This window comes from Solanum dulcamara, chromosome 6 (assembly GCF_947179165.1).
Source record: "Solanum dulcamara chromosome 6, daSolDulc1.2, whole genome shotgun sequence".
In the NCBI taxonomy this organism is placed as follows: Eukaryota; Viridiplantae; Streptophyta; class Magnoliopsida; order Solanales; family Solanaceae; genus Solanum; species Solanum dulcamara.
In genome coordinates, this window is record NC_077242.1 from 41672200 (window position 1) to 41691195 (window position 18996).

An 18996-nucleotide genomic window follows, 5' to 3' on the forward strand; every position below is an offset into this window, starting at 1 on the left:
CTTATGAATTGATCCTTCTTGTGACTACTTATAATTTTTACTACTTCTCCTATCATGCTACTTAAAATGGTCATTTGCACAAATATGGTTTTGTATGCATTGCATTGCCTACATACATAATAAATTTAAATGTACTAACGCATACTTTTTGCCTACATTATATCACAATATAGAGTCGGACGCTCGATTCTCTTTCCGTGGCTAGTTTGGTGTTCTATTGAAGATTAGTATGGTGAGTCCTCATGCTTCAAGGGTAATCGATTCATTCTTTTCTTTATTGTTATTATAGACTATGGTGATGTTTAAAGACTATTCTATATGGTGTCATTACTTTCTTTGAGGGTGAGCTAGGAACATGTCCTACTCCCCGCCTAGGTTATCATGTAGAGGCATGTAGGCATATGTGTAAGGAGTCTATGTTGTCTTGATTCTCTGTAGCTATGCTTTGTCTCCTTGGAATTTTATGATTTTTTGCTTATTGTTTACCTTATGTATGCTTATTATATGGTAAGAGGCTTGGTTGGAGTTTCTTCGGGAATCCTAATCGCCGTGTCACAACTAGGCCCTAGGTCAGTTCATGATAAACTTGGTATTAGAGCATATGGTTCAAGTGTCCTAGGGTGCCCAACATGACGCGTCAAGTAGAGTTTTATTCATGAGTGTGAAGCGCATCACATCTATGAATAGGAGGCTATGAGATGTTTTAGGAATTCTCACTTTTTTCATGATCCATGTCATGCGATAGAGCGTACTCTAGGTATTTTCCCCCATAACAATTGTTCTTTGCGATTTTTAGAAGATGCCTCTAAGAAGAGATCAAATCCAAAGAAGGATTGATACTAATAAGGGTTTCATAAGTCCAAGTATTTCACCATGGGGTTCTCCCGTGTTGTTTGTTATAAAGAAGGATGGGTCACTTTGCATGTGTATAGATTACCGACAATTGAATAAGGTCACAATAAATAGTAAGTATCCCATTCCAAGAATAGATGATTTATTTGATTAACTCCAAAGTGCAAGTCATTTCTCCAAGATTGACCTCCGGTTCGGTTATCACCAATTGAGGGTGAGGGAGTGTGACGTTCCCAAGATGTCTTTCCAAACAAGGTATGGAGATTTAGAGTTTTTGGTTATGTCATTTGGATTGACTAATGCTCCCGCTATGTTCATGGATTTGATGAATTGTATTTTTAAGCTATACTTGGACATGTTTGTTGTGGTGTTCATTGATGACATCTTAATTTATTCTCAAATTAAGGAAGATCATATGGGTCACTTGAGGATTGTGTTGCAAATATTAAGAGAGAAGCAATTATTTACCAAATTTAGTAAGTGTGAGTTTGGGCTAAGGGATTTGCATTTCTTGTCCATGTGGTGTCCGGTGATGGGATTAAAGTAGATTCAAAAAAATGGAGACGGTTAAGAACTGTCCTAGACTATTATTTCCTTCTGACATTAAAAGCTTTTTGGGCTTAGCCGGACACTATAGAAGGTTGTTGAAGGGTTTTCATCTATTTTCTCGTCTTTAACTAAGTTAACCCAAAAGAAGGTGAAATTTTAATGGTCGGATGAATGTGAGAAGAGTTTCCAAACATTGACGGATCGTCTTACGTCGGCTCTTATTTTGACATTGCCCAAAGGTTTGAATGGTTTTGTTATTTATTGTGATGCCTCACATGTTATCTTGGGTTGCGTCTTGATGCAACATGGCAGGTTATAGCCTATGCCTCTAGGAAACTTAAAGTGCATGAAAAGAACTATCCAACCCATGATCTTGAACTTGTGGCGATTGTGTTTGCTTTGAAAATGCCATTATCTTTATGAGGTGCATGTTGATGTGTTTACTGACCACAAAATCTTGCAATATGTGTTTAGCCAAAGGTACTTGAACTTTAGGCAAGGGAGGTGGCTTGAACTCCTTAAAGACTATGACATGAGTGTATTATATCATTCGGGCAAGGCAAATGTTCTGGTCGATGCTCTTAGTCGGCTATCTATGAATAGTGTTTTATGTGTTGAGGAAGGTAAGAGGGAGTTAATTAAAGATGTTCACCGATTGGCCCATTCGAGGGTAAGATTGAGTGACTCTAATGAGGGTGGTGTTCTTATTTGAAATGGTTCGGAATTATGATTAGTAGTGCATAAGAAGATCAAGGTTCTCTCACAAGGGGGAGATGGAGTATTTCATTACCCAATTGGGTTGTATGTTCCAAATATTGATGGCCTAAGAGAAACAATATTGAGTAAAGCCCGTAGCTCTCGATGGATGAGTTAGGGAAGATTGGGGGAAGAGTGGGTGTTTTGTATTGTGATAATTGTCATATGCTTGGTCCATTTAAGGTTGTAGACATGGAGGAAGAGCTAGATAGGTAGGTAAAAGTATATTGGTGTGACCTTTGGTAGGAGTTAATACCAACGAGGATATAGAGATGCTAAGTTAAACATGAAAATCCTTAAGTGATGTTGACTTCAAGGGAGCCATAAAGTGATTAGAATGGTAGGCTTGAATGTGTGGTTGTAGATATGTGAGTGATTGTAGTAAGATATTTATGACTTCTTGTTAAGAGTTTCAAGAGAGTTGATATTAAATAAGGCCCATAGTTCCCAATAATCGATTTATCTGGATTTCACCAAGATGTATTGTGATTTTCTCAAAGTGTATTGGTGGAATGACATGAAGAAGAACATAGAGGAGTTTGTAGCAACATGTCCAAATTGATAACAAGTTAAATTGCCAACAAGTTAAAGTTCAGCATCAAAGATCGGGAGGTCTAGCCCAAGATATTGAAATTCTTACTTAAAAATGAGAAGATATAAATATGGATTTTGTTACGGGCTTTCCTTGTACTAAGAAGCAACATGATTCCATTTGGGTTGTTGTAGATTGGATGACTAAGTCGGCTCATATTCTATCGGTTAAGACTTCCTATAGTTCCGAAGACTATACTAAGTTATATGTACGTGAGTTGGTAAAACTTCATGGTGTTCCCTTGTCTATCATATCGGATCAAGGTACACAATTCACTTCACATTTTTGGAGGTTGTTTCAAAAGGGTCTCGGTACAAAGGTTAAGCTAAGTACTGCTTTTTACCCTCAAACAGTCTGTCAAGCCGAAAGAACGATCCACACTTTAGAGGATATACTAAGGGCGTGTGTTATTTATTTTAAAGGAAGTTGGGATGAATATTTTCCATTGATTGAGTTTTCCTATAATAATAGTTATCACTCTAGCATCTAAATGGCTCCTTTCGAAGCATTATATGGGAGGAGATGTAGGTCCCTGGTGGGATGGTTTGAAGTTGGTGACATAGCCTTGATTGGTCCAGATTTGGTTATCGATGCTATGGAGAAAATAAGCCTTATAAGGGAGAGGTTGAAGACAGCTCAAAGTAGTCAAAATTCCTATTCTGATGTTAGGAAAAGAGAGCTTGAATTTGAGTGGATGATTGGATCTATTCGAAGGTTTCACCCATAAAGGGTGTAATGCATTTTGGCATGAAAGGGAAATTGAGTCCTAGATATGTTAGACCTTACAAGGTATTGAGATGTGTTGGCAAAGTGTCTTATGAGTTGGATTTTCCATTTGAGTTAGTTATGGTTCACCCGGTGTTTCATGTGTCTATGTTGAGGAGGTTTATGGGTGATCGAAACTCCATTGTTCCATTAAAATATTTAAGTGTTGAGGAAAATTTGACTTATGAAGAAGTTACAGTGGAAATCTTAGACCGACAAGTTAAGAAGTTAAGAAACAAAGAAGTTGTGTCCGTCAAAGTGTTATGGAGGAATCAACAAGTAGAGAGTGCTACATGGGAAGCGGAAGAGGACATGATGAAGCATTATCCGTATCTCTTTCCATCCACTCAAGCTTAAAAGTACTAAGTTGTTCATGATCAAATCGATTAAACTCCTACGTTTCAGTTCCATATGTCATCCATATGCATGCATGATTTATGAAAATGATTGTTGCAAAAAAAAGGCCATGTTTTATGTGAAGTATGAAGTTTACATGTTCTATGCATTTTCAAAATATCCTCATATACATGTTGAGTTGCTAGTCCTCTTTCCATGTCCATCCTATATTAGTTAAATCTCATTTGAGGACGAATGTTCCTAAGGGGGAGATATTGTAACATTCCTCAAAACACTCATAAGTGCCTTAAGAATGTCTTGGGATTAGGCCACTCGCATAACGCATTATCCTTATTTTTTTGGCAAATTCAAGTCCGAAATATTGATCAGGGGGTCAAAACCTATGGGAAAATGATCTCGATGGATTTTTAGGACTCGTGTATCGAAAGATGAATTATGAGCTGACAATTCAGGTGTTGAAGGATATGCTTCAAGCCTGTGTTATTGATTTTGGTGGTAGGTGGGATCAACATTTTCCCTTAGTAGAGTTTTCCTACAACAATAGTTATCACTCCAGCATTCAGATGGACTCATTCGAGGCATTGTATGGTAGGCGTTGTTGATATTCTATTGGGTGGTTTGATTCAGCTGAGATGGACTCTTTAGACATGGAATTGCTTAGATATTCCATGGAGCAAGTTCATATGATTCAGGGTAGTCTCTTGACGGCCTAGAGTAGGCAAACGAGCTATGCAGATAGGAGATTTTGACCACTGGATATCATAAAAAATGATCATGTGTGGCTCCGAGTGTTGCTCACGAAGAGCGTGATACGATTCGGGATGAAGGGCAAGCTTAACCCTAGGCTCATTGGCCCATTTGAGATTTTAGGGCAAGTGGGAGAGGTGACTTATAGATTGGCCTTGCCACTTAGCTTATCAGCGGTACATCTTATATTTCATGTTTCCCTTCTCTGTAAGTATATTCCGAAAGAGTCTCATGTGATCTCTCTAGATTCGATAGAGTTGGGTTCAGATTTGACATTTGAGGAGGAGCCCACAACTATTCTTGATACACAAGTCTGTAAGCTTAGGACCAAGGAGATAGTTTCAATGAAGGTGCAGCGGAGGCACCATTCAATCAGAGAGGTGAATGGGAGTCAAAAGATGATATGTGTGCTCGGTATCCCCAATTTTTTTAGGCTTCAAGTACTTTCTTTTATTTTATTTTTAAGGATGAACATGGTTTTTAGTGGTGAGTGATGTAATGACCCTGAAGATCATTTTTTTTATATTTTTTATGAAATAACTATTTTACCCCTCCTGAGAGTTGCCCTGAGTCATATTTGATTAGTATCTGAAGTTGATTTTGTGAAATTCCATGAAATATTGAGATTTTTAGTAAGCTTGGAGTTTTAGAGGCTTAAGTTTCTTAAAAGTGGTATTTGAGGTCATCCAGAATTTCAGGTATCAAAATGGAATTTCATCAATTACATCGGCTATGAAATATTGAATTTGATCTAGGAGAGTTGACGGAATCAGATTCGGGGTTATATTGTGGAATTGAGGCATTGAGTTGAAAATCTTTGAGTTTTTGGCCATAGAGTTGACTTTGATCAATATTCAGTGATTGGATGCTCGAAATTGAATTCCGATGACTCTATTGGATTCAAAAAATGATTTTAGGCCTAAGGAGAGTTCGTGTATTTTTTGGAAGCTCCAAGGGCGTTTTGGTCCTTTGAGGCATAAAATTAGTTTAGTTGTGACTTTTTGGATTTCGAGTCAAGTAGACTTTGAATTTGAATTCTGATGGTTCCATTGAATCCAGAACGCCAAAATTATGGCAGCATATAAGGTTTGTGTGCACGGGATTCCAAACGAATCTTGAGGGTCTAATTCGAGACTTGAACTTTGTGTGGTTGTTGTCATCTGCCATCTGGTACTTCTCTTCTTCGCGTTCGCAAAGTAGCCATCGTGTTCACGGAGGTAGTGTCCACTCCTCATCGCGATCGCGAGAAACTTGTCACATTCGCGTAAAGTTGTCAATTCGAGCCACCGCGATCGCGTGGGTTTGACCACAATTACGGGAGTCAATTAAATGAGTTGAGCAGTTTCCTCTTGATGATCAAGGCCTGGGCAGACTCAAAATTCCCAAAAGTCAAATTATTCACTTTTCTCCATTGTTGGACTTTGGGAGCTCGTAGGTGATGATTTCAAAGTGAATATTTGCTTGGAAATTAATGAGTAAGCTATTGTAATTTCAAACCTTCATTAACCATTGATTAATTTTGGATTTTCACATGGGAATTGGTTATTTTAAAATATTGAAATTGTGATTTTTCAAGAAGTTGGGGTTTTGATTTAAATGTTGATTACGAATTGATTTTAACTCTATTTTTGGATTGGTTTTCACCTGTAGATTCCTAACGCTTATGAGGAACGTTTTCATCCAAAAAATTTCAAATTTAGACCCCATTTTTAAAATTAAACTTTTGAGTCATTTTGACCATTTTTCTCGAATTTCATGTTTTTGATGTTATTGGACTCGATTTTTGATTGTGAATCATTACTTGACTAGATTGTGGTATTTCAGAGTATATTCAAAATGGGAAGGCTCATGTGGTTGATTGATTGTGATTTTCACTAAGGCAAGTGAACTTCTAAAACTCTGTAAATCTTGTAGAATCCCGAATTTCTCATCTTGTATGTGTTGGGGAGTAATGAGGATGAGATTACGGGTTGAATTATGTCGTGAATTAATCTTAATTGATAGACGGGGTTAATAAAAGGTAATATGTGCTAATGTAAGGATTCAAGTGTGACATGTCGTGATCTTGGTATCTATGTGTATTTTGTGAAATACTTTGATAGTCTCTTTATGATTGCGGATTGTTTGAACTTGTTATATTCCTCATTACTTGTGTGACCATGTTGATTGCATTTGTTCTGGAACACTATGATGAGATCAACATGATTGTGAGGCTGATGTCATTTTCGGTGAGAGATTGTGATGCCAAGGTCATTTTCAATGAGAGATTGTGATGCCGAGGTCATTTCCGACGAGAGTGTGATGTCGAGATCATTGTCAGCGGGAGTGAGTGATGTTGAGGTCATTTCCCACGAGATTATGATGTCGAGGTATTACCGATGATTGCACACTTGCATGATCATTTTGTGTGCATATATATACCTGCATATCTTATGTGATGGACTTGATACTTGTACTTGACTTGTGACATTGAGCTACTATTGTGGACACTATTTGAATTGTTTAGTATGAACTGTTAGGTTGGACTGATTTTCTGTACATGTTGTAGTTATGGAGGTTCAGTTGGGTTGGAAAGGAGTTCGTGTATTCTATTAGATTTACTTAGTTTTGTTAGTTGGCTTACTAGGTACCGTGCTGTTTGGTGCTCACTTCTTACTTCTACACTTGTGTAGGTTCTGAGTCCGAACAGGGAGAATTCACTTATGTAATCATCTGAGGCTTCTAGGAAATTGAGAGAGGCAACTATTGACATCCGACGGTCTCTCTTATTCATGTATTTTATGCTTTACTATTTGAGAGTCAACGACATACTTGAGACTTGTATTTTCATTCCAGTTCTGATTTTTTGGCTTGTAAATGTGACAACCAGTCCTTAAAGGTTACTTAAGTTTGAAAAACTTCCACTTTTGTTTATTTATATATCTATTTTAAATTGTTTCCGCTTTAATTTCCACAAATGTTGAGCTTTAAGCTGACTTGTCCAGTGGAAAAAAATATGTGCCATCACACCCGAATTCGCATCGTGACAAACAGTGAGATCTATTTTGTAGTCTTTTGGTATTTCATCACCTAGTTACTGAATTCTTTTTGAAAGAACTCTCTTCGAAATGAAAAATAAAATGATTTTATCTTAATAGGTAAAGTGCATTTGGGGATAATATTCCTTTTACCAAGTTAGCAATGTATCCACGAGACTAACACATTCAAAATACATAACCTGAGGAAATCAACAATTCCCTCTGCTTATCCATGAATAGTTTGTGGTAGAAAACAGGTAATACAATACAATATTCGTCAGCTATATCATAATACTGCAAAGCTCCTGCTTTCGCTTAGTACCGCAAAAAAAAACAATTGGGAAGAGCTTGAGTCAGTACAAGTTGGAAAGGATACATATCACGAATGTCAAATCCTAAACTTTCCTAAGCAACGTAGCCTCCACAGACGATCCCCCTGCTGTCGAAACCAAATGAGAAATTAGAGATTGAACAAACCGTCTATCAACAATCAACATTCAACATAGTATGGTTCTCATATGTCAAGTTACGAACTAGAAATAATTTCATCAAATTGTTGAAAATATTTGCAGAGCAAATGCAAAGGCTATAATAAATATGGACTAAGAGCTAGCATATGGATAGCCACATTGATTCACATTCAGTGCATTCTTGACATTTCGGATCTAACAGAGCAAAATTGAAAAGAACTGAACAAAATGCCAAAAACATTTGCCTTGGCTTTGTCTTATGACTTGTAAAAATCAGATAAACTTATGGACTAAGAGCTAGCATATGGATAGCCACATTGATTCACATTCAGTGCATTCTTGACATTTCGGATCTAACAGAGCAAAATTGAAAAGAACTGAACAAAATGCCAAAAACATTTGCCTTGGCTTTGTCTTATGACTTGTAAAAATCAGATAAACTTAAGCCAATTCGGATGGTTTAGTGAAGCATATATCCCAAGTTACTTCTTAACCTGATAAAGCAAGATAGTATAGTTCAAACAAAAAATTTGAACATACCACCTCCAAAGCAGAGTCTGTTTGCAATAAACATCAGGCTTAATTAACATTGAAACAACACTTTCCACTTCCTAAGGTCATATCTTGTTTCCATGATTAGTCTAATTTACAATGACCATTGAGTTTTTGGATTAACAACCTTCATTTTGGTAGTTTAGAAAACTAATGACGTGAGTTCCATATTGTGGTTCGCACTAGATGAAGCAGGACTTGCGTTTCCAATTGACTTGCGTTTCCAATTGTGTTGGTAATGTAAGCAAACAGGTTAACTCATAAGGATAACAACACCAACAACAACATACCCAGTGTAATCCCACAAGTGAATTCTGGGGAGGGTGGTGTGTACGCAGCCATACGATGCTGTTTTCGGTAGACCCTCGACTCAAGTAAAGCATATCAAAATCAAGTATGTACCACATGGTTAACTCACAAGGATATAGATGTTATATGGTCCAATTCGTGCTGATATACTATATATAATAGAATGCTAAAACTTACACAATTGAACAACCAGTGCTTCTGTGCCTTTTCTTCCTTGCCACCTCCTTCCTCCTAGGAGGCTGAAGCACAACCTTGATTGCAGTGTCAAAAACAGCTTTCACATTCTGATAGATATATAAATCAGTTAAGTTAAAAAGGCAAATATCTTCAACTTTACAAGAGTTGGCGAAAGTTTGCCTAGCAGTCAACACGTAGTTAATGAGACTGAAGCTTAATGTTTAGCACAGCCAAAATACCTGTTGAGTTTTAGAGCTGCACTCTATATAAGCTGCTGCACCAATTTGTTTCCTTAGCTCTTCACCCTGCATTCAAGCCAATTGAGTCATCTATGTGCCAGTTCTGTTAAAGCATTTGCAAATTCCAAAATTATATATATTCACGCACTTGGGCAGGTGTTATAATATTTGAGCCCAAATGATCTTCTAGATAGTGATTATCTTCTCGAATATCTAGCAAAAATGTAGAAAAGAAGAAGCCTTAGTACAAGGGAATCCAGAACAAGTCTCTCATATCCATCAGCTTCTAAAATACAATAAAATGAGATATTAGCTTAACACATACCTAATTTAGTTCCAACAAGCACAATCGGGACATTGGGTGCGAAACGACGAAGTTCAGGCATCCACTGCATTAATTTATAATTAAATTATACCTTTGCATCATTGGTAGTGATACTAATATAGAGTTTTTCTTTATGACCAAAAGAAACATTCATGTTAAACTAAAAACTCCATAACATTAAGATATATCAACAACTTAGTTAGGAAAAAACGTTTATGTCGATATAAGTAATCCTTTTTCCTTTTTTTTTTATCTTCTTGAAGAATGAAATTAAGATATAGAAAAGTAAGTGTTGGAAGGAGTACCTTTTTAAGAACATTTTCATAGCTTGGCCTGCTGATTAAAGAGAAAGCTAATACAAAAATGTCTGCACCCCTGTAGCTCAGTGGTCTCAGCCTGCTATAATCCTCTTGACCTTTACCACAAAGTTAATACATAAATCCAATGAAAAAGCTTCTATTGGAAAGAAGCCACCGATTTACATAAAAGTTGAAGTACCTGCAGTATCCCACAAACCCAAATTGACAATGCTCCCATCCACGGCTACATTGGCACTGAAATTGTCAAACACAGTTGGAACATAGTCCTGCAATGAAAAAACCCCAAATAAGAAACTGGAACAACTATCTCCTCAACATTACACCAAGTCAAATGTTCGGATTTGAGAAAAAAGTATTCAGATTAGAAGTAGCTTTGACCATATATATAAGAAGGAAAAGTGAGGGTAAGAAGAAACTCACAGTAGGGAACTTGTTACTAGTGTAACAAATGAGCATGCAGGTCTTGCCAACAGCACCATCGCCTACAGTTACACATTTGATGAACTTTGAAGCACTCATCTTTCTCAAAGTTTGCAGATTCGAAGCACTAGTGTATGTAAAGCTCTTTTCAAGTTCAAAAAAAGGAAAAAGGAGAGTATCAAAGAAGGAAGAGGGGTAAAAGTATCTTGAAGACCCCAACAATAAGATATTGATAGAGGACCCAGCCACCTCTTCTAGTTTCAAGAAAAACACAGTAAATAAAACTACAGACAGTTAGTGGCAGACGGAGACAGAGAGAGTCAAAAAGAGATTTTTCAAACGTCTCAATAAATTTCAAAATTAATGCAGCCGTACTAGTGAAAGTAAACAACACTATTGACAAGTGATGGAAGAAAAGGTTGGAGGATGTGGGATGGGCCCTGATTTCAAACGGCTCAAAACGACTTTTGTGGGCAAGTTGGGTTCCATCTTTTGGTGCACCTACACTATCTTCTTGCTCTCTTCCTTGCACCATTCACCACTCATTTGTTTTGCTAAATTATCACTAGTATTTATTTGAACCTATGATTGTTATTTCATTTGTTTTAATTTTATGTGACAAGGACAAACTTAGAAGTCTACCAAATTTTGTATAATTTTTAAATATTTTAAATTGTTAGTTATTATAAAGTAATATATAGTATGTTTAACATAATTTTAAAATAATATATATTATTATGCTTTTTTTCTAGTTAGGTCAATAAAGTCATGAAATTCTTTATTTTTGATTTTTTATAAACAATAGATTTATCTGAACCAATACATGATTTTTAATTATAAAATAATATATATGACTCCTTATGTCTCAATTTATGTGATACAAGTGAAATTTTGAGAGAATTAAATTTTTAATATATTTTAAGTTGTTAAACATTGTGATTTGTAATATCATTTTCTTCGTAATTTTTAAATACATAACATACTATAAACGTTGCATTTTGATTATCACATTATTTTGCTACTGTTATTGTTCTTGTCTTGTAGAATTTACATTGCTCTTCATTTTAGCCGTTATGATATATCTATTGTTTTTCTCCCTTACTTGGGGCTGATACTTTTGAGCCAAGAGTCTTTCGGAAACAACCTCTCTATCTCCATGAGGTAGTAATAAGGTATGTGTACATTCTACCCTTCTAAACCTCACTTGTAGGATATCACTGGATATGTTGTTGTTGTTGTTGTTGTTGTGTAACATACTATAAATGATAGTGAGACAAATAAATTAAAATAATATATGTTGCTCTCTCTATCCTAATTTACATAGCATGTGTAAAAATTTGAGAGTCAACCAAATTTGTAATGTGTTTTAATTATTGTGATTTATAGTATAATATTTTAATATAATTTTTTAATAATATATGCTACTACCTTGTCTCAATTTATGTAGCTCAAGTGAAATTTTGAGATACAACATAATTGTAAATATTTTAAAAAAAAAATTAAATTATTAGTTATTGTGATTTGTAGTACCACTTTCTTCATAATTTTTAAATACATAACATACTAAAAAGAAAAGTAAGAGAAATAAATTGAAACAAAAAAATACTTAATATAAAAAGATGAAATTAGGGAAGTCAACAAAATTTTATATGATATTAAAATATTTTAAGTTGTTAATTATTTTGATTTATAGTAATTTTGAAGTAATTTATAAACAATATATATTACTCCCTCTATCTCAATTTATGTGGGACGCGTGAAATTTTGAGAATCGAACACATTTTTAATGTATTTTTTTAAAAAAAAAATTAAGTTATTAATTATTATGATTTATAGTATTTTTTAGCGTAATTTTCAAATAATGTATATTACTCCCTCTGTCTTTAAATCAAGAAAATATTATTACTTTTTCACTCATACTATCTTTAGCGATAAGTAACAGCATAAAATAATAATAATCAAATTTAAAATTTCAGAACAAATGAAATATCTATTTTTGATATAAACTTCAAGTAAAATAAAATGAAGCAAGTAATAAAATTTTGCACCAACACTGACAAAGTTTTCAACTAAAAAAATATATGATAATTAAAAGCAAATCAATTAGCAACTTATCTATTTTTTATATAGGCTCCAAGTAAAATAAAATGGAGCAAGTAATAAAATTATGCATCAAAGTAGGAAAAAATTTCAACTAAAAAGATTTATGATAATTAAAAGCAAATCAATTGGCAACTTTTTTTCAAGAATCCCACGTGTCCTTCAATGAAAAAGCCAAAAAATACTCATATGAAGCTTCAGTTTACAAGTGATGAGGAGAAATTTAATTGGCCCAAAAATTAATTAAATTACCAAAAAAAACCTCTTGAGCCCAAGCTCCTCTCTATTCCCTCTTCTAATAGAGTAATAATCCGAGTGTGAAACGACCTGAAATTAATAAAGGAAATAATTTTTATCAGTCAAGGTCAAAGTCTTACTTCATTTTAGATTAAATTAAATAAGGTATAAAATATAGTTTTTAAAACTTTTTTAACTTTAATAAAATACAAATAAAACCCAGCCCTCCACGATGATTTCTCTACGGACCCATTTATTCAATGTAATCACCTCTTTTCTTTTTAAAGTAAATTAGGGCACGACTCTTTTTATTAATATGCTAACAATGTAACTAATACATAAAATGAGCAGGCTCAAAATGAAAATAAAAATATCTGATCAAAGATTTGGTCCAACAAGGAACCAGATCAAATAAAAAATATCGCCCTAAAAGATAAGGTTCCCTAATTTATTGACTTAGTCAAGACAAAATGGCATTGCAGAGGACCTTCTTCAACTCTGAATTCATCTCTTTTTGTGCATCATCAATTAGACCAGACCACGTACTAGGGACGAGCTTATCTTACAGCTCACAAAAGTAAGTAGACTCTTCTCTTGTTATGTTCTTCTCTATTTGAACTTCTTTTCTTTGTTGATGGCTTGATTCATTTTTGTAGATGTGTTTTCGGTGGATGTGAGTTTCTTTTGGACCTAGGAGAGGTGCAAAGTAACGTATTATAGCTGAGTTAATTAATGATGACAAAAAGTATTGAAATTTAAAAAGAGCGATAAGAGTTGGTGATAATTTTATGATTAGTAATTAATGAGCTTTGATTCTTTTTTTAATAAGTTCTCAAAAAAAAAAATTATTACACTTTGACACATTTTCATTAAATCCTAAAACAAGTGTAGCATCTTTTTTCATATTCAATTTCGCACATTTTTTTCTCCTCTACTTCTTCTTCTACTATTACTTCTTCTTCTCTTTCTTTTTGTATTTTATTGTTGGTATTATTGTGCCTGAAAGAAGAGACACCTTTTTTCTTTTTCTCTTTTTTTTAAATTTGAAAATTATTTTAAAATTTCGTTAATTTGGAACTAAATTTTGTTGGCATGGCATTGGACATTGTTTGAGGGGTAATTTTCGACCATTTTGATAAGTAAATATTATTGTTTTGTGTCTATTTTTCATTTGGATTTTTTCTATTGTTCTGGTCACTACTGAATTCGTTTCAGCAACTGTTACATATGTTTCAGCAATTATTTCATCAGCAGCTAAATCAAATGTAGCAAATGATGAAACAAATGCAACTAATGTATATGTTACATTAATTGATGCCTCTATTTTAGCAGTTGTTGTACTAATTGCTGCCTATATTTTATCAGTTGCTAAAATATATTCAACAATTGTTGTTGTAGGTGCTGCAGCAGTTGCTAAAATATATTTTAACAATTGTTGCATCAATTTTTGAAACAAATACTGCAAGCTGAAACATGTTCGTCGACTGCGATTTTAGATGCTTCAGGTGCTGCAATAATTAATGCAGCAATTGCTGAAACTTTTTCAACAATTGTTGCATCAATTATAGAATAGACATAGCAATTGCTGAATAAACTGCAGTCAGAATCAGAAGAAAATTATGACCAATTTTTTTTCTGAATCATAATATAGGTACCTACATTTAACTCCATCAATAGAGAACAAAATATATATTGAAATGGATTGCAATGATGAATGTATTGAGTCCAACAATTGTTATCACTTACACGCATCGTTGTGGTAAAAAGCAAAAGGTAGCTCCTTTTAAGATAAAAAATCAAATAAGTTTGAGTACTAATTTAGAAGATGAAGATAGATCCGTTTTAAGGGTATATGTTCTTTAAACATTGATTGAGAACCATCAAGATCAAGAAATGTTAAATGATCTTCCAAAAAAAGAAACTATCGATGAACATACTTCTTTAATTTCTATTCCTACTTCTACTCTTGAATTTGATCGTAAATAATTGTCTAAATAACAGTGTATTGAATTTGCAGTAATTGCAGCAACTGCTAAATCAGATGCATGAAACAAGTGTAATAATTGTGAAACAAATACTACAACTGCTGAAACTACGTTTTGTATAGTATATTTCAGAAATTTTAATTTTATTAACAATTTTGATTGTTATTTTTATAGGTTTAAAATTATGATATCAATATTACTAAGTCGATTAACGCAATGTTTCTTGATGAAAGAGAATATTCCATTGCTATTTTTTTGATGAAATAAATCAAAAATATGGAAAAAACTTTTATAAAAGGCGCAAAATACTCATCAATGCATCAATCATTGTTAATTTGGAGAACAAATTATTGATTCATCAAACCGCCAATTACAGTACATTGTCATCGATCACAATGCAGTTGCAACGGTCAATTTGCGCTGCACATCTTACACCTGTAGAGTTTTTGACCTTGACAAAATACTTTGTCTACATGTTATAAAGGCGTTTCAATGTCAATATGGTGATGATTGTGAAATGCACATTTATGAGTACTCATCTCAATATTACAAGGTGGAGATATACTTTTTTGCATACTTGAAAGAAATTAACTATGTGCCACCTGAAGATATTTGAGAAATTTCTAAGAAATTCTTAGAGAGAAAAATACATCCTCCGCATGTTGAGCCAAACAAGGTGGAAAGAAGGACCACTAAGAGACGAAAAGAAATCGGAGAATAATTTCTAACAAAAAATAAATAAATATTCCATATGCAAAAGGGTTGGACATAAAAGAACAACATCCTCAGAGTGAAATGGTCCATAAGAATAGATTTGATGTTGTAACTACTATTTATTGTTAGTGAATTTCTTTTTAATTTATATGTAATGTTGATGGTGAACAATCCTCTTAATGAATACTTAAGTTCTCAAAAAATTGCATTTGAGATTGTTGAATCATAAACAGTAGGCAGTCTGCTTCAGCATCTGTTGTACTTGCTATGGATTTCCTCAGCAAGTAGGCAGTATGCTCCAGCAACCGTTTCACGTGTTGAGAAAAATCTCAGCAAGTAGTTAGTCCTCTTTATCAATTGTTATATTTGCTGAGAAAAATCTCTGCAAGTAAGACAGATAGATTCAACAACTAATATCTTTGCTGAGAAAAATTTCAGCAAGTAGACAATCTGCTTATACAACCGCTTCACTTGCTCAGAAAAATCATAGCAAGTAGGTAATCAACTTAAGTAATTGTTGTACTTACTGAGAGAATTCTTAGCAAACTACTTAATTTGCTGCTCAAAGTTGTTGTCTTTTGCCATTTTCGTAATGAAATTGTGGTGATTTTTAGAAAATAGTATTTTCATGATTTGGAACTCGATTCTTACTCGATTTTAATGGAATTTTCAGCCACGAATCCTAATCGATGTGTAGAACATAATTTTCAAATAAAATTCCAGATTTGACTCTTTTCGAAAATAAATATTTTTTTAGACAATTTTACCTCCGGTTCTGAAATCTATTAATATGGGTGTCATTGGACTCCTTGTGATGTGTATGTTTTATTGTTGATAGTGAGTTGTTAGTCTGGGCATTGAATTCGAGAGTTGCTTATTCGGTGGAGGTGTTCGAGTGCGGTTTCGGCAATTGAGGTAGGTTTGGTTATTCTTCTTTGAGAATGAAATGAGGCAATTAGTCATTCATATGTTATAGACTTTGGGATGGGGTTGTAGTATGAGTTAAGAATATTATACATATTGTGATGCCCGTGTGGGGGCTTATTTATTAATATGTTGCAGTGTGGGGTTTATTTGTATTACATAGCCATGTGGGGGGCTTATTGGTTATCTTATTTGCTTTGAGAGCATGTGATTCATGATTTGCCTAAGAGAGAGACTTGAGTATATTATTTGACTTGTGATGCCCGCTTGATGGGTTGAGTTGGAGATTTTGAACATGCTTGAGTATTGAAATATTGTTGAGAAAGGGGTGAATATTTAATTTAAGTATTTCCTTCCCATTACTATCTATTGAGGGTGAATATCACGTGTAGGTTAAGTTTTGAGAACTTTGAACCTTGTACCACATTTGAGTTGAATATTACTTCCATGTCATATGTGTTTTAATGCATTCATCCTCATTCATCATATCATGAAATATGAGAAGTTGAGAAATATGGAAATTCTTTTTGAGAAAGAAAATAAAACACCTTTAAACCTTTGTATCTTAAGTCCCTGACCGAGGTAGTTTTACGGCAGGGTAGTGGATGCATTGTGATCCCTTGACTACGAGGAGGTGGCAAGGATGATGAGATATTTTGATTAAGGTATATGGTCTGCAAGACCCCTATGGGTCCTGCTTGGTAGCACAGCTCGGCAGGTGTATACGATAGGCTGTACGACAATCTTAATTCCACCATACCTCCACATCATTGAATCATCATATTGCATAGATATTTGTGCTGCTTGAATTATTTGATTAATTATGATTATGAGCTGTTATTATGGGTTTACTTTACTCGTGCCACTATATATATAAACTGGCGGCACCGATGCCGAAGTGAGACTTTTCTGTATGCAGGTAGAAACGTTCCTCAGTTTATTTCATAGGTTTGATTAATTACTTATACTCAGTCAGCTAAAACCTACTGAGTACATGAGAATTGTACTCACCCCTACTTCTGTATCTCTTTTTGATGCAGATACTAGTTGGGGTACCTCACGTGGCAGTTGATACTCTAGCGGATTGTGTACTCTCAAATTAGTGGTGAGGTCCCAGAATTCGGATCGTCACTAGTTTATCCTTATTTTTCAGTCTTTTGTATCATTCAGAGACTTATGTTGTATCTTCAGATTCGAACCTTGTATTAGATGCTCTTTATACTTATGACACTAGGTTTTGGGATAATTTCTTCATTTTCTTTCTTTTCATTTAAATCGTGACAATGATTTTTGGGTCGTGACAGTATTACATAGATTTGTGGTAAAATAAATATAAATTTTTGAATATATTATGATATCATGATCTAATTTCTTAAGTCATGATGACACCTATCATAACCCCTCGGTAGGTAAGCCAAACCCGTAATCCGGAATTGCATGTAATGGATTTAAGGGGGAAATACTAAACAGAACTAAGAGGAACCGAACAAATACCGAAATAAAGAGAAACTAGATAAATATATATACAAAATACACAAAATTGAATCCCTCCCAGAACCTGGAAGTCACTAGTATAGAGCTGCTATAAAAATAAAAGAACAAGCCCCAAAAGTGGACCAAAAATATATACAACATCGTCTAGTCTCAAAAGTACAAAAAGACGGGTCATCCAAGCTGAAAGAGACATAAATAACCTCAAAATGGCATATGCTCACCCTGGTCTCCAGATCTGGCAATAACAAGCTTAATCTATCCGCGACAGTAACTGTTGCTCAGACCTGCATCACAAAAGTAGATGCAGAGTGTATTATGAGTACCAAATATAAGGTACCCAGTAGGCATCATAAGCCAATTGAGCAGGAAAGATAAAAACAATATAAAAAAGAGGAATAAGCCTAAATAGGAGTCATAATAAATATCTAAGGTTAGGAAGGTAAATATCCCAACATGCAGGAAGATACAAACTAGGAAGACTACAGCTAACTACACCCAACTGGGCCTCCATAAGTCCAGTCGGAACACTCGTGCGCAAGTTTAAATAAAACCAGGACGAACCCCCATAAGCCCACCGGCTACACAGAATAACTACGACTACAAGGCTAGGAACTAAGAATCTATGTTACCAACAACTGAAGAACCAAATCATCCCCGAACCAAAAATCTCTAAGAATCGATTAACCATGAATGCTTTAGAAGATGAGGCCGGGACTGACACCCAGATGCTCGTCCGATTTCTCAATATAGTTAAGGTCGGGACTAGGACTTGGATGCTCGCCATACTAACAAGTCGATAGAGGGGCTGAGACTGGGACCCAGATGCTCCCCGATGGAATTCCAGAACTAAGGCCAAGACTGGGACCAGGATGCTCATAGATAATTAATCAATGGTGCCCAATATTCTCCTTTCCAATTGAACGCTAATAATTACCGAGGATCTCTTCCATGATGAGTCAACTGATATATCGCCTAGGCTTCAATCGGAATTGAAATAAGCCAAACACGAAGTCTGGTATCACCGATGCTGTCACGACCAACTCCGTAGGCCGTGACTAGTGCCCTAGTTGGGCACCCATACGTACCTTTAGCTCC

At 34.8% G+C, this 18996-nt stretch overlaps 1 protein-coding gene and 1 long non-coding RNA gene across 2 annotated transcripts; one reads left to right on the forward strand and one right to left on the reverse strand.

The window, feature by feature from the left end:
* Positions 1-7765: 7765 nt before the first annotated feature.
* Positions 7766-10956, reverse strand: LOC129891084 (rac-like GTP-binding protein ARAC7). The gene is made up of 8 exons (XM_055966335.1): positions 10448-10956; positions 10206-10293; positions 10013-10122; positions 9708-9771; positions 9531-9595; positions 9383-9448; positions 9144-9250; positions 7766-8074 (listed from the first exon to the last, which is right to left on the reverse strand). Exons 1-8 carry the CDS (start codon positions 10544-10546, stop codon positions 8041-8043), a joined length of 633 nt encoding a protein of 210 aa, XP_055822310.1. The 5' UTR covers positions 10547-10956; the 3' UTR covers positions 7766-8040.
* Positions 10957-13070: 2114 nt separating this feature from the next.
* Positions 13071-17642, forward strand: LOC129892432 (uncharacterized). The gene is made up of 3 exons (XR_008767319.1): positions 13071-13361; positions 16322-16398; positions 17448-17642. It is a non-coding gene; the product is annotated as an uncharacterized LOC129892432 (long non-coding RNA).
* Positions 17643-18996: the final 1354 nt, after the last annotated feature.

Coding starts and splice junctions, on each gene's coding strand:
- LOC129891084 (XM_055966335.1), bottom strand. CDS start 10,546: ATGAGTGCTTCAAAGTTCATCAAATGTGTAACTGTAGGCGATGGTGCT. Junction 10,294..10,447: donor CTAGTAACAAGTTCCCTACT/GTGAGTTTCTTC, acceptor TTTTCATTGCAG/GACTATGTTCCAACTGTGTT. Junction 9,251..9,382: donor GCAGCTCTAAAACTCAACAG/GTATTTTGGCTG, acceptor TATATCTATCAG/AATGTGAAAGCTGTTTTTGA.